Here is a 24,527-nt window from a genome sequence, read left to right as displayed (position 1 = left end):
CCTATGCAACCGTGGGAGCTGGAGGGGATGCATTATACCGCATGACCGGACATAAACATGTCGTTTTTAGGAGCATTATAAAGATAATCTTGCGCACGGATTGGCCCGCGCAACTCAGAATGCAGTATCCCCTCTTTAATGACAGGGATTCCATTCTATGGTAAAATGATCTCGTGTAACGCTGGAGAAAATAAATACTCGCTGCGCGCATCCCTTTCAAGCGAACCACGCTGCGATAAAAGCAAAGACTAAATGCTAAAAAATTGTAAACTTTGAAACCAGAAATTCAAGTCGGGACTCTACGGTGGCCATTCGAGTATTTTACCGACAGTGTCTATCGGTAGCCCTCAAAGACGGTTATGTCGGTTTCCATGACCCATCGTAGGACAAACTGGCAGAGACGCGAGAGGATAGTTTCAGAACGAGCAATGTCCGCGGAAGAAAGGGGCGTAATAAGGAGGCGAAAAACTCCTTCGTTCCATCGACCTGGACATTCTACGGCATTCAGCATCTTCGGTTCTTTCTTTCTGGTTCGTCCAACCCCCGTCAATATACCTCCGCGTGTCTGGTGCAGTTCCACTACCCGTGGACAATGTCCGTCATTCGGATATCTTCCGTCTAATTGCTCTTTCCTCTCCCATTTTTCTATAGTCGGAAGCCTCGGAAACGAATATCTCGGGATGACGTATGAACTTACTCCTGAATACAATGTATAGACCGAGGCAGTACGAGGAGGTGGAGGGGGGATCCTTTCTTCTCGATGAAAAGAAAGAATCTTATCTACCGCTGGTTATCGGTCGGGGCTTTAGAAACAGAAAGGAGGTTGGTTGCTGACGATGACTATCCTTCGTCGTACTCGAGGACGTTTTAATATTAGCATCACTTTCCCTTCCACGAGCAGGACCTTCGAACTCTGACGCATAGACGCATTTATGCCTGATAAAGATATAAAAAGGCAAGGCAAAGGGAGGAAGAAGACACCCTTTGATCTAAGGTCTTCGCGCTAGTGTTTGATTTAAAAAGTGTAGTCGATGAGAATTTATTAACACCCTTTGTAACAACGTGGACGGAGAACGAACTTCGAAACGGAACTTCTGTTGTGCAGTCCCGGGGCACGGACGTTAGAACCTAATCTCTTCCTCCCGATAAATTCGATGACTTTTCGTTTGGCCGTTGCTGCTGCCCCGGTGTGTCGTATTCGTCAATCCACGATTGGGCGTGAGATGTTCCCAGCAACGAAAATTGATCGAATTTTGCTGGAAAACGTGTCCGGAATTGACGCCTGATGGCTGATATATGGTTTAGGGTAACTGGATACGGAACGCGACGAAAGTAACCTATTATTCCGCTAGCCTCAAATTCCTCGATAATTTTCATCCGGTTGCAAAGATGATATCTGATTCCTTACTAATTTCTAAGGGATTCAATGTTTGAGATATCGATTATGCCTGGAATATTAGACAGAAACGTTGAACTTTGGATTCTTGCAACTCGACGAATTTTCATCTCGGTGTATCGTATTTAAATCTTGTTATCCAAATGTGGAACGATCTTAAAAACAAACGAGTTTTTTTAAGTATTCGAAATGGTGGAGTCTTGGTTATTTTTCTCCTGGTGGGAATATCGATTGAATAGGCAAGTGATTTTGGCTGCATTCCGGGTATCATTAATTTTGAAAGCATCATTGCACTATCGTCAGATGCCAAAAGCTCCCTAAGGACATCATGATGTTGTCAGTGCTTTGGACAGATTTCATGACGCACGTTCCTCGTAGTTTTCGATTTTAGACTTCTGCCAACCGAAACTTGGCAGCGGGAAGCGTTTAGCTCGAATCGGTACTTTCTGGACTTTTATCGAACCGGTATTAAGCATAGCTAATTACTTATGCTTCTTTACTAGCCTGACAAGCTTCCGAAAATGAAAATGATTGTTTAAGACCACCATATAAAAGAACCTAAAAGTCGAACTTTAGTTCCAGCATCGACTCTCGTATAATGAATTTATGAAATCGAAAGGAAATTTTTGACAATGTTTGTCGAAAATTAGAAAAATAAAATTTCACATAATTCGTGTTGGAGATGTTTAAGATTATTAATAATTTAAAATGTGTTCGTATACATTTCTGGCAAAGCTCTGGATTCTTCCTAAATGTATCAGTAGCTGAAACTTTCTCGCGAGTAATTTTTAAAGTTCCTGTCCGTCGGAAGAATTCATTTTCTACGAACTTGCTTTTGTACGCGAGAACTTTCTCATCAACCAAACTCTCGTTTTGCTCGATTTCTTCGACGCGATGATCTCTGACTGCGGCTCACTTCAACTCGGGATTCACTCTAGGGACTTCCGGTCGCGGTGACGTCTTAAAGAGACATTACACGCGACGTATATCATAGAGGCGTTTCAACAACAATGCGGCATAGTCCTCGGGGACATTGAGAGATCGCTAAGATACACAATCGAGCGGCGAAACTTTCGAAATTAATAAGTTCCAGAAGAAGGTCTCGGTTAACCCGTGCATTTTACAGGTGAGCAATTCGCTGGAATAATTGTTGAACTTTCGAAGATGCTCCGGTACTCTAAAACTACGAACTTCATCATTTACTTTTGGGTTTCGAATTAATCGTACATTTAGTGTGACATACCGCGAGGCAATAGCCAATAAAAAATTATATTTCCATGATGATTTTACCAAAAATTTACCTGATAAAAGCGTAACCCTTGTCCTTGAATACACGAATCTCTTGGATGGATCCGAAAGGCGAGAAGGTCTTCTGCATTAGATCTTCTGTTAGACCATTGGTTAATCCACCGCAGTATACTGTGCAGTTTGTGGGACTACTTTGATTGTACACTTCATCGAAAGTCAACGGCTTCGAATTCGCTGGAAACAGAAAGCAGAAAAGGTTTATCGAACTGCGTTCTCGTTCAAGTTTCGCAGATTATTAATATACCGCAGCATCGGATCGTGTTTTAGTAAATATTTCCAGGCCTCCTCCTCGTTTACATTCCATTCATACTTATTACGAAATATTTCTTGCGAAATTAATAAACATTTATCGTGCTAACAGCTTCGAAAGTTATCGATGTAATTCGATTTGTAATCTGAAATATGTATATACAAAATTGATTAAAGCACTTAATCTTAAATAACTAAACGATCCCTTAGAATGAGTTTTAATGCGACACATGCATTTCGAGTTTCATTAAAAAAAAATTGATATCTATGTATAAACGTAATTATAAATCGTTCTTGGTAATTTCATTTGACAATATTCGCATAACAAATTATTAATAACGATAGAAAAACTGCATAAGGTAATATACAAAAGTGTTATATACAATATAGTAAAAACTAGAAAATTCGTGGTAATAAAAGCTACGGATATTTATTTACGAATGTTGATTTAAAACTCTACGTTTCACTAAGAATTCAAACTACGAAATGTGAATATATAATCTACGTTCGAAATTAGCATTAACCATAGCTACCAGTTCTTGTTTCTCATATTTCGAAAAACGCATGAGATATTTAGATTGTAACCAGGATTTTTATACCGGATTCAATTTGCAAGGAATGTTTCGATTTATGCGTATTCCCGATAAACTTTAATTTTTTTAGTCAAATTGTATCCCCTTCTCCAATAAGTTAATGCCTCTTTAAAACCATATTAGAGACCTTACGTCCATTAGTTTAGAAGTTACGTATTTTTTCCTGAATATTCATACTTGTTATACTATGCCCCTGTCCGGTTGTACTAATAATAACGGAACACCCTGTTGAAAAAATAATATTTTTCATTCCAGGCTTCGTTTTCGTGAAAATTGACTTCGAATATTCACCGAGTTTAAGTAGAATAATCGATTAATGGCCAGACGCGTCGGACGAATCGTATTGAATTCCTCTTGTTCCAGCCATATTTTCAAATTCAATTATCTCGAAAACGAAGCCCCAAATAAAAAAATTTTATTCTTCATTTTCGATTTGCTTTTCACGTGGAATCATCCCCCTTTCGGCTGTTCGAATCGATATCGATAGTGCCCCTCCTCCCTGTATACAGGCATGTTCAAAGATGTTAAAATTTCAGTCGATAAAAGTTTATAAAATAAAATTCGAAAAGTTATAGGATCTTCTCGCCCCAAAGTATAAGATTTGTTTCTTTTCGTTCAAATTTAAGATATGGCGACCGTGTGTACGCTTCTTTCTTTCATTGTAACTTCAATAATGATTAATATTTTTGCACGATAAAAATAGCAGATATTCTTGAAGCATAAAGTTAGGAGCATGGATTGAAACCGAACGGGGGGTAAAAATATCCTTGTTTAAAAAAAATTTCCAAGAGACCATTAAAAAATTGCGGTGTAGACGCGAATCCCCCCTTAAGGGGTTTGATGGGAGGGTTCCTTTAACTTCTCCAATGGCAGGAAAGGGGTCAGGGTTTGACGACGCGGAACTCTGTGCAGCTAGCTGTTCGAGATATCGAACGGCAATGCCAAAGAGGTTGAACCCCGTCAGCTAAGTTTACGATCGCACGGGGGCTTAGCCTATACTAAGGTAGCAGGCTACGGGTGTAAACGCGACCGGTAAACCACGGCCTGTAATTGCCTCGTTCGAGGATAGAAGGTTCTCAGGACGTCGAAACGTCCCGTTAAGAACTTACCAACGAGGACGTTCTCTTCGTTTCTGAAAGCTCGGCATTATCTCTTTATTGCCCCCTAAACGTTATTCTTAGTATTCTTCGAAATGTCGTCACCCCGTGCGTTATCGGTTCGTTTTAAAAAATTTTCTTCCCGCTAAAACGCTTGCGTAGCAGCGATAATATCGATTTTTTCCCCTAGTGTCCAGGGAAATTATTGTTGCCTTTTTACGAGCACCACGACCCCTCCCGGAACCTAGCTTTCAACGATCGATGACGAATGGCGATCTTCGAAGCTGCCCTTGTTTCAAAAATACCGTGGAGCGCGAAATATAGGATTTCCAAATGCAGGAAATAACTAGAGTTTCCAAAAAAAAATAGATAACGTTTCAGCGCGTATAAATCCTTATAAAATTTTTTACAGCATACCGTTACTCTTTCTATTTAAGGCGGCGTCTCCGGCGAGTCAATATCATCCTTGCGATCTTTTCCCTTTTAAAGCTGATTTTCATTCACGAAGTCCTGCCAGTATGAAATCTTCGTGATAGTATGGATCTATGGTAACCCCTCAATCTTTTAGTCAAGTATACCTGACATAGCCCCTACGAAGCTTCCGTGCCATTTTTTCGAACAATTTCGTATGAATACCGATCTCTTGTATTTCCACTCTCTTGGAATGCTAATATTTTTTATAAAATCAAATTATTTTGATGTTCCAATGAAAATGTTTGCAATCAATGTCCTCCGGAATCTAGCGTTAAAGGCTGCGCTGGTTTCCTTTTTCGTAGCCGGGCCTTCAAACGCAAGTTTCCCAAACAGTCATGAAAATTCCAATAGGCGAAGGTAAGTGACACCTCGCGACGTCAAAATTTCCTGCGTCATTTCCTCTCTGCTATCATCTTTCAATAAGTGACCTATATTTCGCGTGTGCGCTCAAGTATCAAAGGCGGATATATCTCGCTTAAGGAAATCTATCTAGGTCTATATTTATCGAACCTTTCGATTCGCCGTGTCGCAGCGAAGGTGCTCCGTGATTTATGGGACCGTGGTTTGGACGTACTCGGCATACAGCTCGCCATTAACCGGAAAGAGCCTGTAGCTCTGCGCTCGGCTCATTAGGCAGCTGATTACACGAACGTGGGCTAAATCCAAGTTCTACACACTACTCGATCAATGGCCAAACTTTATTCTTAACTGGCCAACCACACAAAAATATAAGACACTTCGAATATGTATTATTTACACATGAAAGAACATCTTATACATTCTATAGAAAAAAGATCATTTTTTTAGAACGAAATAATCTGTTTCGAAGTAACACCATTGTCGTATGATCCACTTACTTTTGTCCCTGGTTGTACGCGAACCGTCTTATATTTTCGTTCGCTACTGTAGATCTACCGCGTGGATCTAGAAACTTTCTACTTTCGCGAATCCTTGATAGCCCGCTCTCGGTGTACCCGAAGCGATGAAAGATCAACAAGAAATTCGAGGGATCCCGAACAGAGCGGTTTCGAGGTCAAGGAAAAAGGAAAGCGGCCAGAGGAAAAAAGTAATAGGTGGGAAATGCGCGGGCAAAAGGGAAAGAAGGAGGGAAAACACCTGAGTTAGAACGAGGGTAAAAAAGAAGGGACAACGATGTTGGACTTTCGCAATATCTTTTCTCCTTCTCCCTTACTCCCCGGAAAAAGAAGTTTCCACTCTTCTCCATTTTATGGTGAATGGAATCTCTAGTGGTCGACGATGGAACTCGAATCTATATACGTATCTCGTACCCCCTTAAATAACGTAGATACTTGAAGTTTCGTTGGCACTAGTTACCTCCGCAGAGCGCCAGTATTCCCGAGTAAATTCATGCTAGCATCCCCTAAGTGGACATCGGCTCCCCCCTCCATCTTTCTTCCATATTTATACTTCCGAGTATCTACAGATATTTGAATAATTAGTTCCCGGGGCTGATGCTGTATTTATAACTTTCCACTGGCCCATTAAAGCGTTATATCGACCGGCATGAAAGAATAAAAGTTGCCTTTCTCCCTCTCCCACCCCCACCCTTTTCTCTCTTCGTCTTTAGGAATGCTTTACCGGCTCTAGCATTTGACAATTGTTGTACGGTAATTGTTATCCGTTTCGCGGAACTCGAGAAGCGCTTAAGTCATTGTCCGTGGTAACAGCCTTATTTTGCAATAACAATGACGCTTACGGAACACGATTATTTCGAAGCGATTCGTGTCTTTGTATCTAGCATAGGCGAATTTAAAGCGAATGTGAAATTTGAGACTGAAGCGAGCATTCCCGTCTAGACTATTGTTTTTTTCATTCAGTTTGAATTTATAAAATATTAAAAATTATGACAGTTGCAACGAACGCGTTGCCATGATATTGTAAGTTTTAATAAGATGATTGAATTCAGAGGAGGGAATCTTCGAAAAATGTATCTTCATTGCCTGAAGGGATTTTCTAAAATATTGATTTTTACTACTTTTTTTTTTTAATAGAAGATAAAAAAATAACAAGGAATCATTAAAAAATTATCTAGACGGAAATATCCTCTTAAGTAACAAACTACTTTTTATTAATGACTTTTTTTATATAGATTCATAGGATAGCTGTTACTTTTTGACACTGGTAATTAATGATCTCCTTATTACCTCGGTATAACACGGGATCGATAAGAGTCCTAGACTGATAAAGAGTAATAAAATTGTACTCTCCAGTTTGCTCGATAGTTTCGTGTAATTTATGTAGATTAAATTGTTGGTTCTTTTCCACGATGCTCGTGTTTCCATTAGATTCAGGCTAGAGAATTAAAACGACCGTGTTGTTGTTATTACCAACGTTGTAACATGGATCATTATCTGCTCGAAACAACCTGGATTCTAGCATATTGTTAAAAACGAAAGAAGTAAGCATTTAAAATATCACCGTGTATTAACTCCCTCTATTTATGCAGAAAATTGTCCAGTGCTATTTACAGTCATTCTACTATATACAGAGTGTCCCATTTTTATGTTGAGACAGCCAAAAATCTTGTAAACAAGTGATTAAAAACAAAAAAAAAAAAGAAAACTGGCACATGCCTTTCAGTATTCTGAACGAGGATTAAAATGGTACTACTTTTCTAATTTCATTTTATTTTTTTTTATAATCGTAAACCTATATTTTTTTTATCTCGAAATCATATTCTACGTAAAAAAGTGCACAGTATACTTCTTACACGTTAACTCGGTTTCTCATTTCTAACCAAACTGTAGAAAAAGTATAGGGTGAAAGTATTAAAAATCAAACGAAAATTAATAAAAGTGAAGGGTAAAATGTGTTACAACTCCTCTTTCTCCTCCACCCCGGCTGTTCACCGTTTCTTACGGCCCTGTCGCATAATTTCAAGCGCCACGAGTTCAAATTTCTATCAAAAATCAACGGTCATGCATATTGAAATCGGTACATATTCTATTACAAAACTTTACGACACAGAAAATTACTTCGAACGAGATTCGAGCGCCGCCATACACGTTGTGTATAGAAAACGGCCAAACAATGCTACCAACTCGATACAGAACTTCTAGTCTAATAAAAAAACAGCAGTTCGCTCGCTCGTAACGTCCGAACACGCGGGAATATTCTTGTTATTAAACGTGCCTCGAAGAAAACATACTTTCCGTCTCTGTGTTTACGCGTGAAAAACAATTCAGCGACACGTAAGAAATGGTTTTCACGGAGTATGGATAAGTTCAGCGTGACAAAAAAGTAATGAGGACGAAAGAGAGAACAGCTGTATGTTCGTACACTCGACTCAGTAGATTCGCGCCGCTCGAAGGAAACATGGGAATCCTCACTCTATCCCCCTCTTCCCGGAGCCATGCATAAGATCTGGGAAAGGAAAATCACGTTTCCCCCGAGCGACACGAATCCATTGAGCCGGGCGTACACGGAGAAAAATAGTAGCAGTAAGAGATATTACTTTAAACCGACGAGTACAGCGATGCTCGGATAACTGTGGGTCGTTCTCGATCGGATAAGTGAACGGTGGACATCCCCACTTCTCTGAGGAGACTCCTCGCGGCGTCAAACGGACCGACGTAGTACAGTGCTCGATAAATCTGCGTCGCTTGGAAGCGAGACAACGTTCTTTGCGTTTTGCCGCACGGTCGAACGTAAAAAGAAGCAGAAAGCGAAAGACGAAGATTATCCGTGGGAGGCAATAGCGAGGAAAAGGCAAAACTTTTTTATTTCTCGCTTTCCTTGCCATGAGAATTGTTTTAACGTATTCGTGAGATTTTTTTGTTAGTAAAACGAGACCAAACACGACGTAATTTGCATAATATTTACCTTTTAATGTTAGCTGTTTATCGTCACTCGTTAAATACGCAAATATGATCCGAATTATATCGTGTCTGGTTTTATTTTGATCGAGAAAACCTCGCAAATTCGCTAACAAAAAATAAAAAATGTTTCAAGTCCGAGGATCGCTGTAGTAAGTTCGACCGACGGTGAGATCCTCCGGTCACCGATTTTGGTCGGTTTAAAGTAATATCTCGTTGTTTCGACATAGAGGAGCGGTGCTGATATTTTTCTCCGCGCCAAAAAATGTATACAAGTACGAAGAGTGAAAATGGAAATTGAAGAAAATGTATAATAATTATGGTAATAATAAATACAACAAAGATATGTAATATAATAATATATTAAGGTATCCCAAAAGTTAGAAGAAGTACAAGGAATGATATTAAAAAGAGATAAGAAGTAAGAAAAAGTACGAAACATATTTTTAATAAAGGGTGAATTAGGTTCGTAGCTAGCTTGCTTTGATTTTGGTACACTTACACACTTTGTCTATGCTCTCACTCCCTCTCTTTTCTCTCTCTCTCTCTTTTTTCTTTGCTACTGGTCTTAACTCCTGTCGTATCACCCTCCTGCAAAATATCCGTGTTAATAACGTACGAAATTGGAGGGAAGCACAGCAACGATTCCTATGGAATACAATCGTAACTAACTTTTGTCAAATATACGTTATTATTATAAACAATATCGTTCTCATGTCACCTGGGTGATACAAGGTTGTTAGTAATTATGATAAACGAGCCAATTAACCCTTATGTCGATAACCCCAAATACTTTACGTTCTTTCGATAACTTAGAATTAATTTTACAATCAAATCGGTTTGAATTGGTTTTAAAAACACAGAAAAGGAAACTCGGTTATCGACACAAGGATTAAATAGCCTTTTCATATTTTGGAATTTTATTTTTGGGCCTTCTCTAGAAATAAGGAAATACAGAAAGAAAAAAATGTTGCCTAAGTTTCTTAGAAAGTTTAAGTATAGAGAAATTCATAAATCTCGAATTCGATTAAAAATTACTTTCAAACCAGAAATTTTTAATTACGTCGAAACGAGTTAACTTCGTTTCTGAAAATTTGTTTGCAAACCTTAATTAGAACGAATAATACTCTGCAGTTTTTAAAGAAAGTTTCTTCCCAAGTCTCATGCAGATTCTTTTATAAACCTTCTTTATAAACTTTCTTCGTATTTTTAAGAAACATCCGCACTTCGGTTCGGTATTATTCCGTCGTAGTTTTGATACATGCTACGGAGCAGGCAAATTTAAGAATTTATAGTTTGACCCGCAGATAACTCGCGATACAAATTATTTCCTCGCTTGAATTTCAAAGAGGCCTCGATGCTAATAGGGGAACGTAAAGTTGCGATACAATGAGGCACACAAAAAAATGTAAAAGAAAATACATTCGATCATGAATTTCTTTTACAAATGCGCGGCATTAAACGATCTACGTCTTTGAATGGGCACCTTTCTTCTTGTTATTATCCTCCTCCCTTACAATTGTGACTGTACTTTGTATGTCCTTATGCTGCACAGGCACTAACGACAATTTAATGGATCCTCTCATAATGACAAAAAACTGAGTATTTCCGGGCCAGTTACTCGTATCTGTTTAGATTATACTATTAATAGTACGATACATCTTTTTATGGGTACCGTGGCCATATATTAACGTACGACGAGATAAAATATTATTTATAACCAGCTTTACAACCGTACTTATAGAATTTCACGTCAGGATGTAATATACTTTACAGCGTTATTTCTATCCTTTCTATAATCAGACTTAAAAATTCTCCGTCATAACTTGGCGCGTTTAAATAATTTATATAATTTGAATCTCAATTGTTCAAACATGTTTTAATTTCTTTTCCCCCCGTTAATTTCGCAATAAACGTCATCTTTTGTTAATTAATTCGTCCAGATGCGCTGGAAAAAGCACGCGTGTCATAATTTTAACGGAAAACCGGCACAAGAGGTTGTGCCATCCGACCAGAGAAACGACGGAGGTTGGAAGGCCCGTTTCTCAGGCGGTTAATAATCCTTAAAACGGGGATACCGGCGATTTAATAACCGGAATTTGGGAATCGGTCTATTTCGGGGCATCAACGCGAAGCCTCTATCGCGGAGAATTCTCTAACAATAAACACGGACGCATGTTCCCCCGCAGGGACATTATCAGGACTAATAAACCTGCAGGCTAAACCACGCCTGCCATACTTTGCCAAGAAGGCTGAGTAACCATGGTCGTTAAAGTTTCTGCATAATCTTGGGATAGGCGGTTTCGTTCCGCGGGAAAGCCGTGCCTCGAAACGTGCACACACCAAACTCCCGCAGTTGCATCCAAACGTACGCGGAAGGGTTATTCGACTATTATTTATGAGTGTTGTTTCGTACTCGGGCGTACTGCAACCATGATTATCGTCTGCACACCGGGAGGAGCCTATCTTTTCTTCTTCGTTCGCGATACTATCTGCGAGCTCGTCGTTATACGTTCAGAGATACGAAAGAATTTTCTGCCGGGGATAAACGAACTAGAAAAGAGAATTTATGGCGGCCGTTAAATATCCTTCTCTTACCTATCGGTAACGGGCTCGAAACGACAATTGAATTCTAAACAGGCCTGGTCGACTGTTTCGAAATTTCAAACACTACTTTCAATAATGTTAAATTTCTGTAAAATATGAGAGGAACGTTCTAATTAAATTTGGATAATAAATTCTTTGCAATTTGAACAAACTAACACCATGGAATGGTTTTATATTAAGTTTCTGGAAAAACTTGTGAAAGTGTAGGAGCATTTTAAATTGCAGAAGAAGTAGCTTGTCCTTCGGTGTACCATGAATTGCTCTACTTACCTTCGCCTAGTGTTATTTGATACTTATTAGTTCCGCCAGGGGTAATTGTTGTTGTTGTCGGGGGTGTTACAAGTATCGACCATTAACCAAGATTTACTATCGTGCTTTACGACGGTGGAACTGCAAGACAGCTGCGGATTTCTAATAGAAGTGTTTTCGTTTGGCAATCGATTTTCCAAACGTAGAATCTGGCGCTCGAGGAGACTGCTCTGCTCGGTTTTCGACTCCCCTCTCCGCGTTCCGGGCCGAGTCAAGATTTGTAGTTGCGGCCTAAATTCGAGCTTTCACCCTTAATAGATTAGTGGCACCGATAAAACCATCCGATACGTGTTTCTGTGTATTTAGACACCGCCAACTTCCTTATTTATCCATAACAGCGATCGAAAGAAATTGATCTCGCGCTTTTGCGGTTAAACAATCGCTATTGTTTCGCAGATTAATTTATGATTTTTGAAACTATAGGTTCATAGTAATTACAGGAAGCTACGAGTCAGTGTACTCGTAAAATTTTGCTTAATGTTATTCTCGTACCAGATTGCAAATATACTCGGAAATTAATAAAAAAAAAGATACCAAACATCCTGATGCACGCAACATGGCAACCGTGTTCGAGGAAAAACAGACGCCCGTGCAATGTGTTACACGTACACAGAGAAAACGAAGAAGGCACGACGTCGAGAGAAAGTGGGCACCAGAGGCGGAAAAAGAAAAGGAAAGTATCAGACGATGGGAACATCGAGCGAAGGGAGATGGACACACACACGCACACACACACACATATATATATATATATAGAGAGAGAGAGGGAGAGAAACCGAGCCAAACGCTTAAAGAGCCACGGGGGTGTTCAACAGCGTTCCGCACTCGACGACGAAATGGCCTCCCGCCGCTTTATCGAAACGGGAAAACCAATCCTCTCTGTGCACCTTCGTCCGCCTTTCGCGTATGTGCCTATATTACCTTCGATCCACATCTCTGCAAACCCTGGCCAGCCCCTACAGGCACAGCCGCTTACCCACCGCTTCCAACCCGCCCACCCCCCCGAACCCTTCGTTCTCGACCCCACACTAACGTGTTCGGCATCTCTTCCCGAACTAGCCTCCCACCGAAACGTTCACTATGTTCCTAGCCGTCCGCAACCCTCAGGAATTTCATTTCGTATGCCAGGCTAATTATACAGTGGAGTTTTACATACGCGTCCGTCCCTCTTTTACCGTTGGACAGCTTGGTATAGGTTTTGTACGAGTTCGTCTCTCTGTACATTACAGGGAGACTGTGCCCACTTCTGAAATCTCGACGTTCTTTAGAACTTGAAGCCGGAGACTTACCGAAATGGAAAATACTGGCGTTTCCCAGGGACCATAACTGTTGCAAAATGGGGGGAAAAAATCACGGAATAACAATTATTCGTACGATAAAAATGTGTTCGGTCACGAGTGACGATCACAAGTGCAATAATAATCGAATAATATCTAAAAGCTATGCTCTACGTTGATATAAAATAATATTATACGATGGAAGACAAGGAGCTAAGAAGTTTGCACAAACTACGTGATCGTGTATTTCATTGAAACGAGCAACAAAGTTGCTTAGAGTAATACAAAAACCGCACGTTAAAGGGAAAGTTTCATTAATAGTACGCTCGATACCGCGGGGCCCCGGAGTTCATGAAAAGTAAGTTTGCTATTCAAACAACAACATTATCGGTTGAAAATCAACCGAAAGGTGAAGAATATCCACCCACTCCTCCGCGTTAAGCAAACATAATTTTCCTCGGGTCCTCAGCAGCCGGATATACCGGAGGAAATTATTAACCGTTCGTATTAGAGAAAACAAACGAACTTGGCGTACAAAAATTTTCTAAACTTATTTTATACGAATATCGTTCAACGTCGTAGTCGAAAGCCTTCGAATCGTGGGAACATACGATAACTGTTTCATGTTGTCGTCGTCCACGCCGAAAGTAATTTATCCGAGGAAACGATACTGGGAAATTGTCGAAAAAAAAGAAGAAAAAACAGTTTGAGCAGGGGAAAAGCGTATTATTGCGGGGTTCGCTCTAATACGAAGGTGCTGATAGCTGTGATTGCTCGACCAACGAAATAGGGTTGGGTTAGTCGTAGCGGTGACTCTGCCCGACAACCACCCACGAGTTACTACCACAAACATCGAACCTTTCACGGGCTCACAGATTCCTTCCTCTGCTATCTTTTTACTTATCCGTCTTTGTTGCACCTTCCGACGAGACTCGTTTCCTCCGTCCGACCATTACTTACTTCCCACTGTCTCGCGATTAAATGGTCGAGAAATTGTGACGGTTTTATGCGCACCAAAACGGCCTGGAACGCTTCTATCGGGAAGTGGACGCGATAGAAAAAAATTGACGCGCAGAAATGGCTCTTAATTTTCTTATGTCTCCCAAATCCTGATAAAATTTTATTCGCGACCGAGATCATTATTAATTCGAAGATCAAAGTCTCTTCTTTGAAAGTGGCAGTCTGGCCATAACTCGCTATTTCCACTTGCGTCGGAGAAATGATTAGAACAGCTGGATTTGCAAAAAGTTGATTGCTTCCTCGATCGTAAATGAATCGAAAATATGGAGCAAAATTTCTCGTACGATGCGGCGTTCTCGAAATAATTAACTTGGAAAATTCGCGGGCACAAATATGTATAATCTCTTGTTCGCCTTGAAACATCAACAGAGATTGCGAATTCATTTTCACTTTAGACGGGTATTTGCCCGTTCGAGAAACATCGATCTCGCGCGCCTTGACAAGCATATATTCCGCGGGAAACTTTCCTTCCCAAAATAGCAATCTAACTTATCTCATTAAGATAATACAATAACGTAATACAGTTCGCGCAGCGGCCCGATCGACAGAAATTGTCAGCCGCAATTGAAACGAGTGAGAAGAGAGGAACAAACCATTACCGCGCTGGCTCTTTAAACTATTCGAACGGAGAAGTTGCAATTCCTTCTACTCCAGTATCTCCGGGTCAGTTTGACTTCCTGACTCGGTAATGCAGCGAGATGTAAAACTTTCGGACAGAATACGAAATCCGCGCGTGATTCGAATTAAGAGAACGGAAGGGGGACTGCTCGTTCGTCGAGTTCGACGCAAAGCCGCCGTAGTCGAGGAGGAAAATGCGACGTTTCGAGGGAAAGTTGCGGGTGGAGGAGGGGCAGAGAGAGCCGCTCGTACCCCGTTGAACCAAATTGAAGAAAATTGGAAACTTTGTTATTTACAATTGACACGTAAGTGAAAGGAGACGAGCGGGATCGGCTTAGAACTACTTTCGATCCGTCGACCAAGACTGACAGTTATTCCAAAAGTTTCGATCGGGGGAAAATCGTCGGTTAAAACTCGAGCGTGGTAAAATATAAAGGAATTAATGATTTTTATTGTTTCGATTTCGTATTCGCTGCCCGGGTTTTCCAAACGTCCTTGTTTCCACGCTTTTTATCATTTTCCCGGCGAGTTCGTGAGATACGAACGATGTCGGGGAAGATAGAAGAGGACACGCAGGTGTTCCAATCGATAAACTGTTAAAGCAACGGGGATACTTTGTGAAGTTTAATATTCACCCTCTCACCGCCCGTCAAATTATCTGCAAAGAATAGTTTCTAAATGATTTACGCCACAGGGTATTGGCTTATTTTACATGCGCGGCGGCCTCGAAATTTCCTCGCTGTTTGTCGTATTTAATTTTCGATATCCGTTCGTAATTATCATCTAAAAAGGGTGAATTCCACCCACATGATCGAATACTACAATTTACACTCTGTATAAAAAATTGTCGACGAATCGTTTGTTCCGTGATATTAAAATATTTTCTTTCCTTAAACTTCGTTCAGAGATTAAAAACGATCGTAAAACAGAGGCATTTGTTCGCGTAACAGTACCGTCCCACGATATATTGTTCCGCATCGCTTTATCGATCGAAATCCACCAGCCTGGGTATCCCGAAGTGATCAATTACGCTGTAAATTTTCCAACAGGGCTACAAACCACGGGGGGATGCATTTGGTGACTTCTTTCGCGGGTGATGTTACTCGGAAATCCAACCTGTGCAGGTAGATCCCAAGGTCCCGTAGGTATTGTTGCGAAAAGTGCTAGCACTCGAGATGTATCTCGCACACGAGACAATATATCCTAGCCATGTATCTCTCTTGTACCAGCGTCCTGAACTACAGCTAAACAGCAGGTCGTTCCAACGATCCATTCGTCCATTAAAACATCCAGATGGTTCTTTTTTCAAAGTGCAATTGAAAGCCTTTTCTCGTGCCGTTCCAATACATCGGAACTTATCTCGCGCGGGTTTCGTAGAAATGTAAACAACGAAAATTCAGTCGCGCGAAACCTGACTAATTTGTTTCACTGAAAACGTAACAATCGCTGCTTCGATTCACTCGTACGCGTACCTTGCGAGACCGGCCACGTCGCGTAAATCCCCGACAGCCTGTCGCGAGTTTCTCAGTCGCGCGACATTCCCGGTAAAAGAAGAATTTCTGCGTAAAGGACAATTTGCAGGAATAGTAAAGGTAAACGAAGTCAAAGTAACAGCAGTTGGTTAAAATTAGATTCCGTGGAGTCGAAGATCGATCGAGTTTACTCGGGAAAGACGGCCGCGGCGCGCGTATTGGCGACCGGTACGATCCCAAAAACTTTGACGATTATACAAATCGTACCGATAAACCTACTTCGTCCTCCCACAATTTCGACCCCGGATTTCCGATGTAAATCGTCGGTCGTTTGTTCACCCGGCGACGTCTACTTCGATTCGACCAATCAAGATCGTACATCACTTTCAAGCGTCGCCGCGTTGCATGTATCTTTTTTGCACGGGGAATAGACCGGTGGAAATTATTATTGCAAATAGCTTTGATATATTGGAAACGGAGAGGGGGGGTGGGAAAGGGTGCAGAAGCTCGCGGAGAAACAATGTTCCGCGATGAACTTTGGTTGTTCGATCCGGGCATCAAAATTTGTCGTAACCATTCTAATTTGCCACGATCAGTCAACGGAGTATTTACATATGCAAATCCGAAACCGTTCGATTCGGAAGTTCTGTTGTTTATTGGCGTCAGCTTGAACGGTAATTAACAGGCGGAGGCTAATTGCTCTCGTTAAAAGTGCGAGCTAATTTAAGAGACAAATACAAATTCGAGTCGCGCACACGTCGCCCTATTAATAAGAGCAGCCTCGGAAGTGACATCCGATTTTAATTTTCGCGAGACGATGGATCTGCATCTGCGATAAACGTAACTGAACATTTAGTCGACCGGACAATTTAGAGAAAAATAGACGGAAATCTCGTGATATTTTTATATAATACCACGTATTTTGTTTTATGCAGTGTGTTCAGCCAACCCTGGGAAAAATTTTAATGGGAGATTCTAGAGGCCAAAATAAAACGAAAATCGAGAATATCAATTTGTTGATTGAGGCTTCGTTAAAAAATTATTAAAAAATTAAATTAAAAAATTTCAAATCTTTCTGGAAAAATTATTTTCGGTTGCGGGAGTCAATTACAATTATTTTTGGTCAATAGGTATACGTCCGAAATCCTACACACTTTCGAGAAAAAAATTCCTTACCGAAAATGTAATGTCTGACCATATATGGCATGTTTCACTGAAATTTTTAATTAGTTAAAAACATCATAACTTCTGAATGGATTGGAGGATTTTAATATTTCGAAAGGCAAACAACGCGTATTTTAGTGTAGAATATGTAGAGATTCTAATAATATTCGAAAAGTTGTTCCTTAACCCCGTAAAGTGAAAAAACCCCAAAAAACAGGTGCAATTTTCAAACAGCTATAACTTCTACAATAGTGAAGTGATCTCATTGAAATTTAGTCTGGAAGTAGAGCTCATGGATACCTACAAGAAAGTATTAAACAACTTTTCCGTACAGCGTCAACCAAATTTATTAAAAATGAAAAACAAATTTTTAAGAAAAATCGACAGCTGTTAAAATTTTTCGGCGAAAAAGTATTTTTTCAAATCATTCTGGAAAAATTATTTTCGGTTGCGGGGGTTAATTACAATCATTTTTGGTGAATACACATATCCCCGAAATCCTACGTACTTTCGAGAAAACAATTCTTTACCGAAAATATACTGTGTGGCCGGAAATGTTTCTATAACTTTTTAACGAAGCCTTAATCAAAAAACTGTTATTCTTGATTTTCATCTTGTTTTGGATTCTAGAATCTCCCATTAAAATTTTTGGCATAAAATGTATAATCGTTTACATTTTGTAATTGTAATGATAAATAAACATTAGAGTGTACAATGTACATACAATCACCAGCGAATGAAAGATGCATTACGACAAAATAAACATTTAAATGAACATTTATTGATTGCACAAACGAAAGTAGGCAATCACTGAAATATTCACATTTATGGTAACATGTACGCACTTTGACCAATTACGGCATGTAAATTATGATTCATACTGTCCAATATGGTACGGTATTAAATTGAAGAAATAAATGAACGAAGAACGGAGGTATGTTATTGCTGTCCACGAAACGAGCAATAATAATTTATAACAATAGTAGAGTTCAGTTACCAGTAAATTGTCGAGTTTAATAGATTTTAATGTCAAAACATGTTAAATTGACATTTCAACCCTTTTGGGGGCTCGTTTTATAAATATGTCATTATTATCAGTCGCGAAACGAAAATAACGCGAAATAGACGAGTTCTTTGCAATAAAATATCGAAATGATAATACAAATTGTCCGCGTCTGTTTAAAATAAATAGATTTCGACCTCCGTTGTTACTCTATTCCAGATACTTTCGTACTCGATAATAGAAAGTTAAAGATCGACCAAATATCAAAACAGTTTCGTTGGGGTTTTCCGCAAAATCCCTACTCTGGGGGTTCGAGCTTTGAAGCTCGAAGAGCTTCCCGTAAGGTTGAAGCTTTGAAGCTTTAAGGGCTCGAGGTTCGTACAACGCTGGTTCACGGTCTGAAAAACTTGGAAGCGTTTGAAAATTGTGATTCGAGGAGTCCATCGTCGCTGGCCACGAGCGTACATTTTTATAACGCACGGACGGATCAACGATGGCAAAGGTAGTCGCGTACGAGCAGCCTGCGGCTCATTTCCTAAGGGATATAAACTTCCTATTCTGCGGCAATTCCAACCAATTTACTATTCATGATGCTTCGATGTATGCCTAGCCGCGGGCTGTTGTGATACGGGCAACCAATCAAAAACTCCCGTCGGAACAACCAGACTGACCGGCCGTCGGCGCAACAAGCAGAAACCTCGGTTCACCCCTTTTAGGGAGGATGGATTGCTGACGAGCGAACGAGAGAGACAAGAGAGACAAGAGAGAATGGGAACGCTAGAAGGACGGAACAACGAGGCACGGTTGGCTCGGCGTCTTCCTGAAGGAGAGCTGGGCAGAGGCACCCATCGGGTCTGTTGCTGGTAGGTTGTTTCGTTTGTTGACGTTTCGACCGACTACCGTGGTTATTCCATGTACAGGGTGTCGCAGTAATCGTAACATAACCGGGAAGCGGTGTTTCAAAAATTTCGATCCGGGAAGAATCATTAACAGAAACGATTTTTGCCATTAACGATTCAGAAATATTTCAAATTTACTTACCGCTGGGGTTCAAGTTATTTTTCATACGAAGAGACATTGCGTACTAAATATTTTTATATCGAGAATAAAATTTATTTCTTAACGAAAATCCGTTGGTGTATTTTCATAGTAATGAGATAAGAATAACGATTATAATATACGAATTTCGTTTGTTTATACCAGTTACCGACGGGAGAGTTCTTATATCGGATCACTCATAGCGACCATCAACGAGGAAGATTTACTTTGGTCGCTGACAACTGTTACGAATGATTCAAAATTCTATTTTTTACGATCACTGTGCTCAAACGATAATCAAGTTCTCGTCCATGATGTTTTTTTCGAGGCGAAATTTTTGGAATAACCGTTACTTTCGGTCTGCTCCGGAACCGTGCACCGTACGATCGTACGAGGAAACGTTGTTCCGCAATTTCGACTTGTTTTCGCATGAATAATCGTTTACTTTCCCGAGACACCCCGTATAGCCGCGCATATGTGCACACCGCGATGTACACTTAGCGTACAGGCTGCCGCGGCGGTGTAGAAAAGAGCACTTGGCTTGCCCCTTGGGCTATAAAAGTAATTATCGCCGGTTGTTAGCGATTTAGCGAGCGTACATTTTTGAGGTCGGTATTTCGACGTTGCCTCGAAACAATGAGGGGGTCGGAAATATTATAACGAGTGGTATTAGGCGGGGCGGGCAGTAAGAATCTACTGATACCGAAAACGGGTTTAATTGAATTGCTGGTTTGAATGTTTGCACGAAACCGTGGGCTGCGCGTCGATCCACGCCCAGGGAAACAAGCTTTTCCTCTGTTTTACGATTTCCTCGTTGATTCGAATACTCGTTCATTTTCTCCGGGACGGCGTAAGTTCGTGGATTCAAGGACTTTTGCCTGCAAAAGGGATTCTATTGTTATACGACAACATTTACTTTCGCGTTTCGCCAAATTTACGGACATTCTGTTCCAAGCTGCAATCAACGTCGGAAATTATATTTATTACGGTATTAATATTACTACTTATGCTGTCATTTCACGCGTTCCTGCGTGAAAGTTGCACCGTTGGTGGTGAAGATATACATAAATAACTGTGCAAAGTGATATCTTGGACAGTTTTTGTTTTATAGAATTCCTCAAATGTCCATATTGTTTGGTTAATGGCGAGTGAAAATAGTACAACGAAGTTCTTAAATTTGTAAATTACATTATTTTGGGGGATAAGAAAATAGTTTTACGAGCCTTTATGTTGAGTTTGTAAATAAACAGATCAATGCTAATTGGCGATTGGAAATCTAAAACTATCAGAAAGTCGATTAATCACATTGCTATAAAACGTGATTTAAACTTTGAAAATCGTAACTACATTTACATTTAGGATTTTTAAAAATTCCCCGGGCAAAATGTTGCTTACTCCTTGGATCGATATTTATTTTGTCGAATACACCGTCAAAAGTAACTTCCGCGCTCGGAAATAAAATTTCTAAGGAACTTGCGTCATGGATATCGAATGCAGTATATAATAACCGAATATTCCTACTACTACTAAATATTCAAAGTTTCTATTTAGCGAGAAAGTTCAAGAACGGTGCGTAATTTAATATTAAGCGCACTCGAGCACTTTCTAAGTAGTCTCCAACTTCTCGGATTCCGTCCGAACTCGGTTCTACCTTCGATCGTGAGAAAGGCGTCGACAACAGCCTTGTAATAGGAGCTCGATGTACGGTATCGCGTTAATGCTTGCAAAGCGATAAGGACATCATGAAAATAAGATTCCACGTTGAATAACTTCGACGGGGGAGTCGTTTTAAATTCTTTTCCCCCAAAAACGCGACTCGAGTATCGGTCGGAGGGGTTGATTCGTGAGGTAGGCTAGTTTCGTAGAAACGTTTGTAAAACTGAAGTACGAGGTCCCAGGAAGTTAACTCCGATTCGCCTAACCAATTTACTCTGTCGATGGGAGGGTAATAATGCGTAAAGCACGTCCACGAATGGATTTGCGAACGCTGAGTTAACGCGACATTAACGCACCCGGAAAACCAGTCCATCAAGAGTGACGTAGAGCCGACGTGGCGGCATTGAATAAGCGAGCCAGTCCCTTTGCTGAAGTTAAGTGTCCAATCGTGTTGGAAATTAGCACCATGCTTCCCTGGCACTATACATAGTACGCAAGAGTTTCTCGCGTAGAAGGGACACACGGTCGCATGTCTACTCGAGTAAATTAGGCCAGAGTTTCTCAACCTTCTCTGGCCTTTCCAGACCTACCTTTTCTCCCTTCATATTAAAACAGCAACGTCATCGTTAAACGAGATAATTTTATTAAATACCGTCCGTGTTTTACTTCTCGACGATTTCTCGTTGGAGTTTTCATCGGTGTCTTTCAAACAAGTTCCGCGATAAGTTTACTTCCAGAGATTAAAAGTCGCGAAAACGAAGAAACCGTCGCGATTCTTTTAAGGAGAAGCGATGCGAAATCGACAGCAGAGCGAAGGTTTTGGTTGCGAGATTCGGGATAGAAGGGCGATACAAACTTTCGACATTAACCCAAGTTGGTCTCTTTCACACGCCAGCAGTCATATTTTTGCCTGACCGCAAAATTATCTAATTGCTGGGGCTATAAAATATTGACCTACTTGCTGACAAACTTTGAGACTCTCACAAATTAAATGCTGGTTTGCCCCAACTGCGCTGTCTTCGACTTTCCTCGCTTTTTCTTTGCCCGTCTACGGCCACCGTGAATTCTTTGCGACGAAACCACTCGATTCCATTCCATTTTTCCTCGTGTTTCAACGAAACTCGTTAAATTACACCGCGTAGAAATTAGTTGACGAGTTTCTCTAATACTTCGTCCATCGATTGGCAGAGTTGCGTAGTATTGCAATTGAATCACTCGAGAAATTATTATTGTTAAACGATTAAACTGATTATTCGAAATTTGTAAAGGGTCGTGTAAACAGAAGATTATTTTATCAATGTAAAATCAAATCGATTCGATCCGGGGGCGTATTGAAAACGTCAGAGACGCAAAACAAGGGATGCGAGTTTATTATTCCACGTATATTCCGATCTGTAAAAAATGTTTTCGTACGGCGCGAAACGGGATTCGTATTCGGAGGTTTGTGAATGTTCCCGCGTGCGTTCCTTATTTACAGAAAGCGAACAAACAATCGTGTTCAATGGCGATAGCGTATCGCGAAATATCTTCCATTTGAACGGACACGTTCTCCGTTTACATTCTCCTTTTCTCGAGCCGTGCTTTAGAAAAATGTGTCATTCTTCCGGACAAGCCACGAAGACGTAATTTAGTATTGTCCAGCGGAGCGCCAGTTTCATTAAAACCGCTCACCTCGGCGTTTGAGTACGCTATTTGAACGCACGCATTATATCGAGACTATTTGCTGTCTCGAGTGTTCTTATTGTTACAGTATAACGAGCATCGGGCCTGGAAACCGTCACGAATAGGCTCGGGTAAATAGTAAATTGCTCGCGAACCGCTACCCATTGAAGACGAACGTCTTAAGAGGCTCCACAACGTTCTCAAACATATTTATTTGCAAATGTAAAGAAACCTTGAATAAATTTCTTATTTTATTCGAATATAATAATTATGAAAGTTTGCACAAGAAGTCCAATTTATCGTTTGGTCCTAATATTAAGAAACGTACCAAATGTCAATCGCTAACTTGGATGAGACACACTGGCTGAGGGACCAAAAATATTTGACCCTTATTTTTTTTTTATCGACCATGTTGAAGGGATGAAATCCGCCCTTAAAGTAGAGACTGTCAAACTATTAAAAATATTGTAATGGTGTGAACGGATGAATTTTATATTTTTTATGGCCAAATTCGCTGTACAGACGAATCGATGAAAAATGCATTTTGCTTACGAAAAATAAAAAAACAACACTATAGAAGTAAAGTGATCCTATCAGATTAGTAATCACTCTTCATTTCCTTTCTTTTAGTTTCGCATTAATTCGGTTTGCATGTATAAGTAATATCGGTCCGCGAAACAAAGGAATGCACAGGCGTGCACCAGCGAAATTTCATTAACGAATAATCATATTTTTCATATTTTTTATGTGAAATTTAGAAGAACTCGAGGCGGGTAATATTAAAGGTTGTTAAGGTGGCCGGGAAGAAAGTGTTCTCCGCGAATTTGGCCTATGCAAATACGGGTGAACGGTCCCGGTAGGATAAGTCTGCAAGCCCACCTCTAGTGAAAAAGTTTGGACGCTCCGTGACGAATACTAATTAAAGACTTGCGGAATGAAATTAGTTAGTCGAGGGGTCGGAGGTGACTGCGAGACTGGACGATGGAGTCTCTGGGTCGACGACGAAGAGCCGCTTATGATAATATAATAATACTTACTTGGGTCTCGGAGTGCTACCTCCAAGCTCATTATGCGTTTAGTTCATAACTTCAATTGGATTCTTACTATCCCTACCGACTTAGGGCTTTATACTTTCGCCGGTCTCTAGCCTTTAACAGTGCTAATTATGGAGCTAATGACGATTAGACGAGGAATGTATAAATCACTTCATGGCCTACATTTTTTTTTTTTTCTTCCAGGGATGATAAGGATCCGTAGAAGTAATCGCTTGGAGAGGTCAATCCCGGCGATTCTACTACAGATTTAAACATTTCCTCGGGTATTATTACTGTGTAAATAGTTTCTACTTTAAACGAAAGTAAATCGGTTATAAATAACAGGTTGCACAATGGTTTGCAGAGGTTTGGTTACAGACGCTAATAACTAGGACTGCAAATTTATATTTTTATTATTAGAATTAATAAAATAGGATCTTTGTAAAGGGTTGTTTCAACCCCTAAATACAATAATTTGTATCTTACTGTGGTAGTAGTTTTTTGAAAATTTAAATTTCATCCAAGTTTTCCATGTTTTCTTTTCAAACATATATAAAGGAGAATCGACTTGTTGAATAACGAACCATTGTTATTGAAACAAAAATGCTATTTGGGTTAAAATTGCAATGTTTCCGTACTGTACGTAGAACGTCGCGTTATTAAATCAAATTATTAGAAATAACAGGTTGCACAGTGGTCAAGAGTGGTTTGGTT

At 40.2% G+C, this 24,527-nt stretch overlaps 1 protein-coding gene across 5 annotated transcripts in view; it reads right to left on the bottom strand.

Moving 5' to 3' along the window:
* The window catches only part of LOC122397512 (nucleolysin TIAR), a 231,998-nt gene that overhangs the window by 8,461 nt on the left and 199,010 nt on the right, over positions 1-24,527 (bottom strand). For all 5 annotated transcript variants that reach the window (XM_043396711.1, XM_043396708.1, XM_043396712.1 and 2 more), the window contains one exon: positions 2,698-2,878. In XM_043396711.1, the coding sequence (XP_043252646.1) occupies positions 2,698-2,878 (181 nt within the window). The remainder of the gene's footprint in view (positions 1-2,697; positions 2,879-24,527) is intronic.

The sequence above is a fragment of the Colletes gigas genome, unplaced genomic scaffold (genome assembly GCF_013123115.1).
Source record: "Colletes gigas isolate AHSC1104 unplaced genomic scaffold, ASM1312311v1 Colletes_gigas_Sc00009, whole genome shotgun sequence".
Taxonomy (NCBI): domain Eukaryota; kingdom Metazoa; phylum Arthropoda; class Insecta; order Hymenoptera; family Colletidae; genus Colletes; species Colletes gigas.
This window is presented reverse-complemented; position numbering and strand designations above follow the sequence as displayed.